This window comes from Artemia franciscana, unplaced genomic scaffold, assembly GCF_032884065.1.
Source record: "Artemia franciscana unplaced genomic scaffold, ASM3288406v1 PGA_scaffold_74, whole genome shotgun sequence".
In the NCBI taxonomy this organism is placed as follows: Eukaryota; Metazoa; Arthropoda; class Branchiopoda; order Anostraca; family Artemiidae; genus Artemia; species Artemia franciscana.
The window spans coordinates 1020934-1035713 of NW_027062709.1; the positions used below are offsets into that span (position 1 = coordinate 1020934).

Consider the following 14780-nt stretch of genomic DNA (forward strand, 5'->3'; position numbering starts at 1 on the left):
CTAGGGAAAAACAGAAGAGGAAAATTGTCGATTGGGGAAATTATAGAAGGGAACAAAGGAAAAAAAATACCCAGGCAAATTAGCAACACGTGACAAATGAAGTAAAAAGTCTTTTCTGTACTAAATAGAATGACGGCCATATACAAGATCTTAAATTAATGACATGGAATATTCAGGGGCTAAAATTGAAAACACATCGGTTTACTAATAATGATTTTATTCTACACACACACACACACATATATATATATATATATATATATATATATATATATATATATATATATATATATATATATATAGATATTAACTCAATATAAGCCTAAAGTCTGGTGATCCCTTGTCCTATTTTTGTTATCCTTGGTCCCTTAGTTTTCTGTGTTGATTTAGATTTTTCTTTTCGTTTAGGGATTTTTGTGTTAACATTGTAGCGTCCCGTTTGAATTTCATAGGTTATGTATTTTCTTTTCTATTTCTTATTCATTGTACTCCACTCTTTCTTTATTTCCTTATCAGGGATAATACACGATTATTTTATGCGATTATTAAAACGTATTCTTTCACCCAATAAATTTCGCTGAACTTCTTTTTGAATAAACTCAAGTTAAGAATTACTCTTACTTAAATTCAACAAAAAGAAAACAAGTTTTTTTTTAAATGAAAGTAAGGAGCGACATTAAAACTTAAAACGAACAGAAATTACTCCGTATATTAAATGGGCTTTTCCTCCTCCCACTTTTTACGCTAAAGTTTGACTCTTTCTCTTAACTCTACATTTTAAAGCAGTAAGAAACTTTAGCGTAAAGAGCGGGGTGTTGAGAAGGAAAAGCCCCTTTCAAATATGGAGTAATTTCTGTTCGTTTTAAGTTTTAATGTCGCTCCTTACTTTCTTTTAAAAGACTTGTTTTTTTGTTTAATTTCTGGACGTTTTTGAATTAATGCATTTTTTTTATCTTGGCTCTCCGCGCATAAATAATTAAAACGAAATTTGCATATTAATTTTTTTGGGCTAAATGGCTTTTTCATAGTTTTAATCGGAAGACTTCGAGAAAAAGGAGCGAGAGAGGAGGCCTAGTTGCCATCCAATTTTTTGATTACCTAAAAAGGCAACTATAATTTTTGATTTTTTACGAACGTTTTCATAAGTAAATAATATACGTAACTTAAAAATTAACTTACGTAGTGAATTTCTATATTCGCATGTTTTTATTGCGTATATGAGGGGGCTCACGCCTCGTCGCTACCACGCTCTTTACACTAAAGCTTAAATTTTGTCCCAATTCCTTAAGAATGACCCCTGAATCACAAAGGCCGTAGAATAAATAGTCAAAATTACTAAAAATACTTTAGCGTAAAGAGCGAGGTATTACGAGGAGGTAAACCCCTTATATGCGTAATAATTTCTTTTCGTTCTAAATTTAATGCTGCTCCTCAATTTCAGTAGAAAAACTTTTTATATTTATTTTTTCATTGTTTTTTTAAATAATGCTAGAAAATCCTGCGCCCCCTCCATTGAAAGTCTCTTCCCCCATGTAAAGTTCCTCCATGGAAAGATCCTACCACGTAACCCCCCCCCAACTCTCCCACCCAACCAAAAAAATCCCCCTGAAAACGTCTGTACACTTCCCAGTAACCAGTACTATATGTAAACGCAGGTCAAAGTTTGTAACTTGCAGCCCCTCTCACGGGGACTTCGGGGGAGTAAGTCGTCCCCAAAGACATATTTATTAGGTATTTCGACTATGGTGAATAAAATGACTATCTCAGAATTTTGATTCGGTGACTTTGGGGAAAAATGAGCGTGGGAGGGGTCTAGGTGCCCTCCAATTTTTTGGTCATTTAAAAAGGGCACTAGAACTTTTAATTTCCGTTAGAATTTGCCCTTTCGCGACATTCTAGAACCACCGAGTCGATACGATCACCCCTGGAAAAAAAAACAAAAACAAACAAACAAAAAAACAAATAAACACGCATCCGTGATTTGTCTTCCGGCAAAAAATGTGGAATTCCACATTTTTGTAGATAGGGGCTTGAAACTTCTACAATAAGGTTCTCTGATACGCTGAATCTGATGGTGTGATTTTCGTTAAGACCGTATGACTTTTAGGGGGTATTTCCCCCTATTTTCTAAAATGAGGCAAATTTTCTCAGGCCTGTAACTTTTGACGGGAAGGATTAATCTTGATGAAACTTGTATATTTAAAATCAGCATTAAAATGCGATTCTTTTAATTTAACTATTCGCATCAAAATCCCATTTTTTAGAGTTTTGGTTACTATTGAGCCGGGTCGCTCCTTACTACAGTTCGTTACCACGAACTCTTTGAAACTTTTCTGACCAATGGTCTGCGGTGTCCCTTGATATAAATCCTTAATAGATGATTAGTGTTATTCTCCCTCGTGGCTTGGATTGTTTTATAGTTTGGGAGGGGGGATTTTTCCTCCTCGAGTACACATTGTGCTGTTTTTATATTTGTTGCCTATATTATTGCTTATATATGGTATATTACATATGATATTGTATATAATGCATATATATATATATATATATATATATATATATATATATATATATATATATATATATATATATATATATATATATATATATATATATATATATATATATATATATATATATATATATATATATATATATATATATACATATATATATATATATATATATATATATGTATATACATATATATATATATATATATATATATATATATATATATATATGTATATATATACTGTTACTTTTTTTTAACTGTTACTTTTTCTATTCTAGATAATACAGTATTTACATATGATAGGAAAAGGCCAAAAATGTTTCGTAATTATGGAGGGTATGTAGTGGGTATAAAGGAAAAGTCATTTTTACTACTCGAATAATCTTTTTCACTCTGGAGTTATAAGTGTTTCCAAAAATATTATTCTGGTTAATCTTGAAGTGGATTGGCAAATCAGTGTTATTTAGGAATTGTGTGTGAATCTCCTCAAGATAGTTCGTTTAAGACTGAAGATACTTGGCTATTACTACGTGAATATATTCGTAAAACTAGACCTTAATTTCCGAGTGCTTATTTAATTTATGTGATGATTTTAATGAATATACTCCTACAAAGTCAGAACTAAGATGTGCTTTTCTCCTATATTAGATTAATTTTTTATACCGTCTGCTTACAAGATTCTCAGATGCAACCAAGATGAAGAAAGGAGTGTTAGTCGATGGGGTAAAGAGCTCTTTTGATAAGGTCCGCCGTGAGACTGGGTTGGCTATCGGAAATGGCTGTTTTGGCAATGAATGACTTGAAATTTTTTAATTCAATGGTTAATAATATAGTTGAATGACTTTGTTCCGTTTCATTGCATGTCTAATAAAATTTGAATAGTTCGTCATGACTTCAGAATGAGTGGTCTCTTCGAGAGGGCTTAAACATACAAAAGCAGTTTTCCTCTGAAAAGGTGAGTCAAACAACTGCTGGAATGCTTCAAAATTTTGAGACAAGAAGCAGCTAGGCAGAAAGTATTACAAGATTTGCCTCGTTTCTCCATTTTATTTTGTCGCCATAAATAATTTCTTAGATCATACTGCTTTTCCATTTACAAGAGAGTTTAAGAGAGAAAATGGATTTAATTTCAATAAAGTAGTGGCAAACGTGCTAAAAAAAGGTAACAACAAAACAATAATTAATAAAAAAATATGCTGAATATTTCGACTCCACATCGTGGAGCCTTTACCAACGAAAAAAAAAGGAAAAAGAAAACGAGAAATATTAGTTAATCATTTAAAGAAAAAGACAAAGAACACCACAAACGAGGAAGAAAAACAACGAAATTCAAACAGATTAAACAATTAAATAAAACTCGCATCTTAACAAAACTTCCAAAGTCTGTCTATTTATGGAAAATATATAGACAAAGTCTGTCTATATAAAGTCTATTTATGGATTCTTCTTAACTTTAATTGCCTTCCTAAAAAAAATCGGGAAGCCATTCGCTTCAAATATCAAAGTTGCCTCATCAAAAAGTACTACTTGACCTGGATTTTTAACAATGTGGTGGGCCAGAGCAGAATCAATATCATCATTTTTATTTAAAATTTCACATCTCAGAGAAATCTTGTATTCGTACCATATTTTCCTCGGAAGCCGGTGTTTACCTCCCCCCCTGAAAAATGCCTCCCATGAAATATCCCACTCCTCCGCGAAAAATGGCTCCATATTTTCCTTTAAAAGGGAAATTGATATTTCTACTCTCCTGTTTAAGTCAGGGGTAATCGTATTGCATTACCTATGAGGAAGATCCATAAGGCTTCAATATATTATTATTTATTCATCTATTTTTCTCCCAGAAGCACTTCATGCGGAAGGGGTGGTCAAAAAAGCTTTGGAGGGGGCTCAGTCAATTGAGAATCAAAATATCCAGTGCTCTTTTCTAAGATTTAGCTTACTTTTCAACAAATTGCTACCGAATGATTCGTTACTGACTACAGTATCTAAAAAAAAAATTCTTTGAGCAGTTGTTTTGAAAAAATCTTCAGATAAACATAGAATTAGCTCTAAAGGGGAGACGATGGGATAGTAGAGGTAGAAATTGATATACAATCCTCAGGATTGTACCCGGGAGGTTTTTTGGGGGAGGGGGCTTCGGAACGTGCACGGTCAACTGAATCGGAATCTAAGTCTGAAGGAGATGAGCTAGATTTACAAGCAAATCCTGTTGAAGATAGTCTTAATGACGGTGAAAGTGACTGACTCTTCCGCTCTTATGATAGAGTGCATGGTTAATCAAAGTGTTACAAAACTTCTTTTTTTGATTGTATTCGGTACTTTTATAAACAAATAAAAAAATAGCATGCATATAATACGAGAAACGTGGCTGAATGCAATTATTTAAATATGCAAGGCTGTTGGGGTAACATTTCTTAGGTTTAATGTAGTGAAAAAACCAATATGATTTTACTCTCAATTAATGGTAAATTTAATTTACTTTTGTTTTTGCAAAATGGATGTCCGAAATCAGGCAATGTCCAATTGCCGTGGTATTACACTAACCACAAGCCTTCCATAAAGATAAACTAGACAGTTAATTAAATTGATGAAACTCTAGATCAAGTGGTATTAGCTTTTTTAAGCCCAGGAATATCAGAATCATTAAAAAATGTCATTAAAAGCTATAAGTGATGCTTAAAAAGGTTCCCGAAGACAGTGCCTAAACCGTTTTTTGAGACTTATGATTCGAGAGGCCTAGTTTGGTATTTTGTGATTTGACTTGCATAAAAATTATATGGTCTTTGGGGCGAGGGAGTTGATCCCTATGTTGTTATCATAAGCATGTTTACCCGTAGAAGACGTTCTCCAGCAAATTTTGTCGGAATTACCAGTGATTATCCTGTATATGCTTTATGTTGTGGGGACGCAATCCGACATCTCTGGAGAGGACTCCTAAATTCTTGTCATCAGTATGTCTACTAAAATTTTTTTTCAGACTTCAGCCAAAATTGGGGAAAGTATGGAGGCAGAGGGAATGAGTATGATCACTTAGCAAACCAATTGCCGAGACCATAACCGGACATTGAAGAACAACCCCTGTAATAATCTATTCCTAGACCCATGACCTAACTGTCGTGGTCAAAGATTAGCAACATATTAATCAACATCAGGACAAACAAAAGTATATCTTCTATTAGCCATCACAGTGAATGGGTCGGAAATGACATGTAATCACAGCCAAACCTTCTGTTATTGCTAGGGGATCGCCCAACTTATTTCTTAATGTTAACTGACAGAGCTTCAAATACGAAGCAGTGACTGGAATATATGGAAGGTGCTTTAAAATGTAGTGGTGAATGTGTTCATGACTGTTGTTTCGTTCAAGAATACGTAGAAGGGGGATATTTGTATTACCAATTCTCGATTTCTCGACAAAGGAAGCGTAAAGAAATACACAATTGTATGGTGAGAAACCGGATGCATAGTCTGCATAGATAACATGATCCTTGCCACTGGAACTTTTTGCTTTAAAAATAAGATCTTTGAAACCAAGAACCTCACGTAAATCCTCATTGAGGAAAAGTCTTTCATTCTCAAATGGATTGGTAATGTAAATTCTCCTTTGTTCTGTTGAATAGTTGAATGTGAAGCCACCCTTTTTTTGACTCACAATTTTTTGTTGATAACTCGACACAACTCGTGCATATTCTTGTATTCCTCGTAGGGTATAGTAACAAAGAGGCAATCATCAGAAACAAAATTTGCCCCCAAACCTTGTCAGAGAAGTCAAAGTGTCTTACTTTTATATGTACGATCCTTTCTTAGGGTATCATATGTATTTTTGAGAATACAATCGAAAACAACAGCTTCATACTTTCCCTCGAATTTGATGGCTGGGGAGAGTTTTGTCCAAAATCGCGTGCTTTATTCAAATCATAATAGAGTGGGTCAGAGACATTGGACATGAATGTCACATAAAATCATTAGACATTGTGAACGTCTTCAGCGGCAATCCAATTATCAAAATCAGAGCCATCTGTCCTAGCCAACGAACAAGCAACAGTCTCTTATCGTTTCAGTTTGATACAGTTCATTGGTTTTAACTTTTTGTAATTCATAATCGTAAAAAGCGCCAAGAATCTCTTCATCAAACAGTTCGTGGTAAGTAGGCCTCCTCCACCGCTCCTTTTTTTCCAAAATCATTCAATCAAAACTATGAGAAAGCCATTTAGCCAAAAAAAATAAATATGCAAATTTCCTTTTAGTTATTCATCTGCGGAGAGCCAAAATCAAAACATGCATTAATTCAAAAACAATCAGAAATTAAATAAAGAAAACAAGTTTTTTTAACTGAAAGTAAGGAGCGACATTAAAACTTAAAACGAACAGAAATTACTTCGTATATGAAAGGGGCTGGTCCCTCCTCAACGCCCTGCTCTTTACGCTAAAGTTTTTTACTGTTTTAAAAAGTGGAGTTGAGAGAAAGTGTCAAACAGCATGGTTGAAAACCATTTACAGATAAATTATAGTCCCCCTCCTTGACCAACAAGGAAATCACTTTTTTGCATTGACAGCACTGATCTGTCTCCCCTTTCTTTTTTTCTTTTTTCAACAGCACTAGCGAGCGACCAGACCATCATAGAGCGATGCTGAAAGGGCTATTCAAAAGCTATTTCTCATATCTACGTGCTACGTGTGTTTATTTCTTACATCTACGTTCAATATAGAACTGAGGACAAAACTTTTAGTGTCACTTCTTAAGTGGAAAGGATCTGAAGTACAAAACAAGTATTATTTTAATAGTTAAGTTCCAGAACCCTTATCTGGAGGTTTACAGGAACACCTCCCGTATACTCCCCTCCCAGTCCCTTTAGTAAGTTTCATAAATCCTTTTCTCACCAGTAAGCTGCTACAGCGTTAGCAGGCTACCACACCATAGTAGATAGATGCTTAATGGCTCAATTAAATGCTATTGCTTATATTAACTTCTTTTTTTTACAAATTCTACCTTCTATTATATTTCAAAGATGTCAATGTTTGTTAGTTTCTTAGGAGAATTTGCAATGAATTCTTTGTCATGGTTGAAGCATTAGCTGCAATCAAAAGCTATTTCTCATATATTCGTGTCTTCTAGAAATTCCGCCATCTGCAAGTGTCATATGGCACGAAAAAAGGCACTATTTATGCCATTTCTCAAAAAGTGAGGCTATCGGGCTATCAGAACATCATGGACAAATTTTCGGTTTTGAAAAACACCCATTTTTGGTCATTTATTGGAAAAGGCACTTTTTTCATTTGAAAAAAATGGCGGAAACAACCGAAAGTCCACTTTATGGGAATATGCTATGAAGTCAAAATTTAAATTGTCAACTTGACAAGTCAAGTCAAGGTAAAAAGTGTTTAAGCCTAAAAATAAGCTTTTAAATTAGTCCTTAAACATTTCTCTTTTGTTACAGTACCCTTCTAGTTTTTGCTAGTCAGTAGGCGACTTATAAAGCCCTGTCTTCATTATGGCTTTATCTGGCAAAGTCGGCCGAGTAAAAAGCATTTTGTCCATCGAAAAACAAACATTCCTGAAAAGTATGCATTGTTTTGTAAAGTGTGGATAATAAACATTATTTTATAAACTGAAAGTTTTTCGTAGCTGTCAATGTTGTCTGCAGTATTTTCCAGAGGTATCTTATCTCCCCTAGTTCGGTGATGAATATAAATTATGCTAAAACATAAGTTTTTCACTGAAACTAAGGAGTGATATTAAAATTAAAAGAATAACAACTATTCTATTATAATAAAATTATTGTTTATTATATAAAATTATTTATTTCAACTAAATATATTTAATTGTATATATTATATATTTATATTTTATATAAAATTATTTTATTATTAATAAAAGACCATAGGGGCGTTGTTTCTACATTAAAGTTTAGTCAAAAACGAGCAAAAATAATGTTCCCGAGGGAAGTAAAGAGCGAATTTAAATTTAAAACGAGCAAAAATCATTACTTCACAGCATATCTGATATATGCCAATAAAAATAGTAAATACAAAACAAACTGATCATATTTCTCAATTTTTCTAGGATTAGAGAAAACTAGCGCTTTACTGAACACACAAAATAATGTAGGAGTTTTGGTACAATAAAAGCAAACCAGTTAAGGACACTTTTCACAGAATAAAAGTAAAGTATTTTAGGACTGTGTCTTTATATTTTTTTCCGTTTAACTTGGTTAGAGAGGGATTAGAGGTTAGAGGGATAGGTCAAGAGTTCACATTATGTTTTATTTGATCTTCATTTTAAGTAGTACTTAAGCATATTTCTTACAATTTAAGATCGTATATTACTCACTAATGGTATTATAGCGGGAGAGATCAAAATGCTCAATGAAGTTGCGCTTATTAAAAAACTATTTAATTTTACGCTTGCGTTTTAAGATAACTTTAATTGTATATTGAAAGTTATTCATGTCACATCTAGTGTAAGACCATGAAAACCATTATAGATTAGTTCATTTTTGTCAGACTACATGCTCACTTTTGACTCCCTAATCAGTATTCCTGTTTTTTTTATTCTTGACTTTTGTGTTTTCAGTAAAGGGTTAGTTTTCTTCAATCCTTAAACAGAGGGAAAAATAATCGGTAGGTTTATTTGTACTATTTTTATTGATATATATCAGATATGCTGTGAAGTAATAATTTTTATTCGTTTTAAGTTTCAACTTCACTCTTTACTTCCCTCGGAAAACTTTGTTTTTTTAGAGTTCTTAGTCTGGAGTTCTTTTCCTAAAGACATGTTTCTTGTGTGTTAGTTGTGGGGGGGAGACAGAATTTTCGTCCAAAATTGTAAGGTGTATGACAGTGTGGTTAGGATTTGTTATTATTTCCTTCGGGGATATTTCCTCAGGGAGAATTTTAGTTAAGGAGAAAAGTTTTCAAGAATATTTTTTCATGAAAAATTTTAAACAGGAGTGGCGGGAGAATCATTTTTATCCATATAAGAATCATTTGTAGCCATTTATATCATAGAGAATCATTTTTAGCCATTTTTTAGCCATATTGACCTTTATCATTAGTGCACAGTAACGTAATGGCTATGTTGAACCTTAACAATAGATGAGTGTGAATGCACTGATTTTAAATAGAAATATATATTTTCTAGTATATATGTATAGCATAAGTGAAATTTCTAAACTATGTATATTCTTGTCAATGGCTAGATGTTTTCGTCAGCATTTGGTTTCCGATTTGTCAACACTGCCTTAACCAAGGGACCAAGGATCCAGACTCCTGACTCCAGTTTATCGAACCTGCAAAAATAAACATTAGTCACTTAGCTCTTTAGAAGTTAATAATTTTTTTCATAAAAAAAAATTCGTAGCAACAACCTGTAAGTATTAAACTACGCGGCTAAATAGTGACCGAAACACTAAAAAACTGATTTTTGTTAACAATAGACACATCTAAGGGAAGTATTTTCGAGCTGACTCCAAATTTATGAAGTTCATTTAGTTTAGTGTCACACATCAAAAGCTACGAGCTTCAAAGAATTTTTCAGATTTTTGACAAAGGGGAAATATCCCCGCAAAGTCAAGAAATATTAATGAAAACCCCACTATCATATTTAGTGTATCAGAGAACCCTACTGTAAGGGTTTCCAGCTACCATCCTCAAAAAGTGTGGTGTTTTTTTTTTTCAGAGAAAAGATAACGGACACGTGTTAATTTGTTGTTGTTTTTTGTCCAGGGTGAGCTTATCGAACTAATTGTCGTAGAGTCTCAGGAGAGGGCTCTTTCATACGGACATCCAATGTTCCACTGCCTATTTAAGTGATCAAAAAGAATACAGAGCAACTAGCCTGACTCCTACGCCTTTTCCCCCGAAAATTGAGCGATCAAAATTTTGATATAGCTATTTTTCAGCATAGTTAAAAGACCCAGTAACTACGTCCTTGGGGGAGATTTTTCAAGGAAATTTTTTAGCGGGGTTCGAATATAATGGAAGGATTAGTTTTCAAGAGATAAATTCTAGAAGTGGAATTTGCCACGGGAGCAACTTTTCTGGAAGTAGGGAATATTTAATGGAAAGTGAGCCGAATTTCCAGGTATTATAAGCTGTTTTGTATGAAACGCTATTTTTTGGTTTATGGTATATTTCGACACAGTCACCGAACTGTCATGGTGCCTGAGCACAATCCTGCTAAGTTTTAATAGATTTTGCAAATATTTGATTACTAGATTATTGTTTATTGCCTTTTTTTACTTCAGGATCACGATATTATGTCGTTTTATTGTGTAAGAATTATTTATGTAAGTTTTTTTCGGTACACGGTTTCACCCTTTTGCTTATTGTAGATTATCTTGTTGTTTTCAGATTTTTCTGATTTTGTTGATTTTTCAGCATTGTTAAAAGACCCAATAACTACATCTTTGGGGATATTTTTCGGTGAAATTTTTAGCGGGGTCCGAATATAGTGGAAGGATTAGTTTGCAAGAGATAAATGCTAGAAGTGGAATTTGACAAGGGAGTAACTTTTCACTGGGGCGGGGGTAGAGATTTCCATCATACAAGGCATCATAAACGAAAGTATGCTAAGAAAATTTTCTCCACCATAGCAGGCATCTTGCTGGGGGTGTTTTTGTAGGAGGGCCTGTCCAAGAAGGAACTTTTCTTGAAGGAGAGAATATTTAATGGAAAGGGAGCCGAATTTCCAGGTCTTATAAGCTGTTTTGTATGACACACTGTTTTTTGGTTTATGGTATATTTCGACACAGTCACCGAACTGTCATGGTGCCTGAGCACAAAGATAACTGTACAGCAGAGTACGGCCGAGCACTTTAAAAAAAATGGATTTTCAACAAGAAGACAAATCCAATTTTTTGTATAAAAAAAAGTGATTCGTGTTGAACGTCCAACAAAATATTGAAAGAATTAATATTAATAAAAAAATATAGTTCTCAACGTATTTAGGTTTTGTGAATCAAAATTGATTGGATTTCAATAGTAGTTAGAAAATTCTTGAGTAACATACTAAATTTTAATATATTTTGCAATTAATCATGACATTTCGGTTCACGGTTTCACCGTTCTGCTTATTATAAATTAACTTGTTGTTTATTTTGTTTTTGGTTCTTTGTTTTTATTATTTTTTCTTCAGTTTTTTGTCAGTAGAACACCCTCGCAAGCGAAACTTTTTGTGTGATACCGATTGATTTTGTCTCTGTTCTTTTTCTTTTTTTTTTGGATAATAAATTTCTATTAATATTGCTATTATTAGTAGAAATAAAACGATATGTTATTTAAACGATAATTCACAAAAATGTTTGGTATGCAAGGCCGTATCAATTGGAGTTTTGGGGGTTTGAACCCCCTCTCCCCAGAAGTGTTTGTCTAACTGGTAAGAACGAAACAAAATGTATATAAACAATTTTTTCTGCATTTTTTAGTTTTTTTTGCGTAGACCCCCCCCCCTCCAAAAAAATATTTCTTTATGTAAAACATCCCCCGAAAAAAAAACCTTGATACGGCTCTTTGTTGAAAAATGGAAATGCAATAAAAGTAATTATCAAATTATTAATTATTTAATTAAGCAAAAAGTAAACTGAGAAATAAAAATAATTAAATAATAATAGAAACAATTAGAAAAAATTAAATTAAGATAACAATAATAATAAGAAATAAATTATCAGTTAATTAATAAAAAAAAATAACTAAAGAAATACAAAAATCTTATACCTTCTGAAGAAATACCGAAATTGCCACCTTTAGTAGAAACTATTGATTCCAGACTGCCAAATCTGAAATTCATGTTTTGGTGAATATTGTTGCTCCATATTTTCGATATGTCCGTATCGCATATAATAGTCGTTAGTTTGAGTTCAAGTTTGGTTCTTTCCAGCTCATCTTTTACTTTCTCCATCTCCCCAGACAGTTCAAGTAAAGCCTTTATACCATAAGCAGCACACATATCACCTAATTTCCGTCGCTGATATTCATATTGCAATTCAGCATTGCGACTCCGTATTAGATGATAAGCTGAAACACATTCATTGCTGACCGTGGTAAAGCCCTCTTTTAATTTTTCATTCTGTTCAGTCAGTTTACATAGCTCTTCCTTGAACACTGTACTTAGAGCTTTAGACGCTAACAATTCTTGGTTAAACTGATTGAGCTGCAACTGAGTGTCCGATTTGTCAAGTTTTAAAGACGTGATCTTCATTGATTTTGATTCTGCTTCCTTATTGACTCCTTATTAGATGATAAGCAAAAATAAATTCATTGCTGACTGTGGTAAAGTCCTCGTTTAATTTTTCATTCTGTACATTCAGTCTACATAGCTCTGCCTTGAACAATGTACTTAGAGCTTTAAACGCTAACAATTCTTGGTTAAACTGATTGAGCTGCAACTGAGTGTCCGATTTGTCAAGTTTTAAAGACGTGATCTTCATTGATTTTGATTCTGCTTCTATTTTCTCTCTTACGTTTTTAAGAGATAAAGTTAGCAAGAGATAAATGCTTGAAGTGGAATTTGACACGGGAGTAACTTTTCATTGGGGCGGGGTAGAGATTTCCTTCATACAAGGCATCATAAACGAAAGTGTGCTAAGAAAATTATTTTTTCGCCATAGCAGGCATCTTGCTGGGGGTGTTTTTGTAGGAGGGCCTGTCCAAGAATGAACTTTCCTTGAAGGAGAGAATATTTAATGGAAAGGGAGCCGAATTTCCAGGTCTTATAAGCTGTTTTGTATGACACACTGTTTTTTGGTTTATGGTATATTTCGACACAGTCACCGAACTGTCATGGTGCCTGAACACAATCCTGCTAAGTTTTAATAGATTTTGCAAATATTTGATTACTAGATTATTGTTTATTGCCTTTTTTTACTTCAGGATCATGATATTATGTCGTTTTATTGTGTAAGAATTATTTATGTAAGTTTTTTTCGGTACACGGTTTCACCCTTTTGCTTATTATAGATTATCTTGTTGTTGTTTTTTTGTTCTTAGTTTTTATTATTTTTTTTCTATTTTTTTTTGTTAGTAGCACCGCCTCGCAAGCAAAACTTTTCGTGTGATACCGATTGATTTTGTATCTGTTCTTTTTCTTTTTTTGGATACTCAATTTCTATTAATACTGCTATTAGTAGTAGAAACAAAAATTATGTTATTTAAACGATAATTCGCAAAAATGTAAGGTATGGAAGGCCGTATCAAGGGGGTTTTTGGGGGTTTGAACCCCCCTCTCTCTAGAAGTATTTGTCGGGATAATATCGTTGAAAAATGGAAGTGCAATAAAAGTAATTATCAAATTATTAAGTATTTAATTAAGCAAAAGTAAACTGAGAAATAAAAATAATTAAATAATAATGCAAACAATTAGAAGCAATTAAACTAAGATAACAATAATAATAAGAGATAAATTATCAGTTAATTAATAAAATAAAAATTAACTAAAGAAATATAAAAAAAAATATTATACCTTCTGAAGAAATATCAAAATTGCCACCTTCAGTAGAAACTGATGATTCTAGACTGCCAAATCTGAAATTATCGTTTTGGTGAATATTGTTGCTCCATATTTTCGATATGTCCGTATCGCAAATAACAGTCGTTAGTTTGAGTTCAAGTTTGGTTCTTTCCAGCTCATCTTTTACTTTCTCCATCTTCCCAGACAGATCCAGCAAAGCCTTTATACCATAAGCAGCACACATATCACCTAATTTCCGTCGCTGATATTCATGCTGCAATTCAGCATTGCGACTCCTTATTAGATGATAAGCAAAAATACATTCATTGCTGACTGTGGTAAAGTCCTCTTTTAATTTTTCATTCTGTTCATTCAGTCTACATAGCTCTTCCTTGAACACCGTACTTAGAGCTTTAAACGCTAACAATTCTTGGTTAAACTGATTGAGCTGCAACTGAGTGTCCGATTTGTCAAGTTTTAGAGACGTGATCTTCATTGATTTTGATTCTGCTTCTAGTTTCTCTCTTACGTTTTTAAGCTCCTCTTTCAGCTCTAACCTGTTTAATTTAAGCTGAGTTATTTCTTCTTTCAGCTTCCGTTGATTTGCTGATGAATTTCTTAATGAAACTGATAATTTTTTGTTTTTGTTTTTTAGTTTTTGATACTTTTGGAATAATTTTCGAGAATTTTGTTCAGTTTTGTCAACTCCTCCTCTTTCCCTTCGGTCGTTTTTCTTACTTTCCTCTTTTATTTTGTTTTCAGTTTCAGCCGGTCTCGTGTCTGTCTCCTGAAACAAAAGTAATGCTTACACACAAA

General features: G+C 33.1%; 1 protein-coding gene across 1 annotated transcript; it reads right to left on the bottom strand.

Moving 5' to 3' along the window:
• Positions 1-9700: 9700 nt before the first annotated feature.
• On the bottom strand, positions 9701-14751 carry LOC136042192 (uncharacterized). The gene is made up of 2 exons (XM_065727124.1): positions 13977-14751; positions 9701-9807 (listed from the first exon to the last, which is right to left on the bottom strand). Exons 1-2 carry the CDS (start codon positions 14458-14460, stop codon positions 9749-9751), a joined length of 543 nt encoding a protein of 180 aa, XP_065583196.1. The 5' UTR covers positions 14461-14751; the 3' UTR covers positions 9701-9748.
• Positions 14752-14780: the final 29 nt, after the last annotated feature.

Bases quoted from the DNA above. Each gene is read 5' to 3' on its own strand.
- LOC136042192 (XM_065727124.1), bottom strand. From the start codon at position 14,460: ATGAAGATCACGTCTCTAAAACTTGACAAATCGGACACTCAGTTGCAG. The intron at 9,808-13,976 runs GTATAATATTTT...TTATTTTTGCAG, and splicing joins TTTTGATATTTCTTCAGAAG to GTTCGATAAACTGGAGTCAG.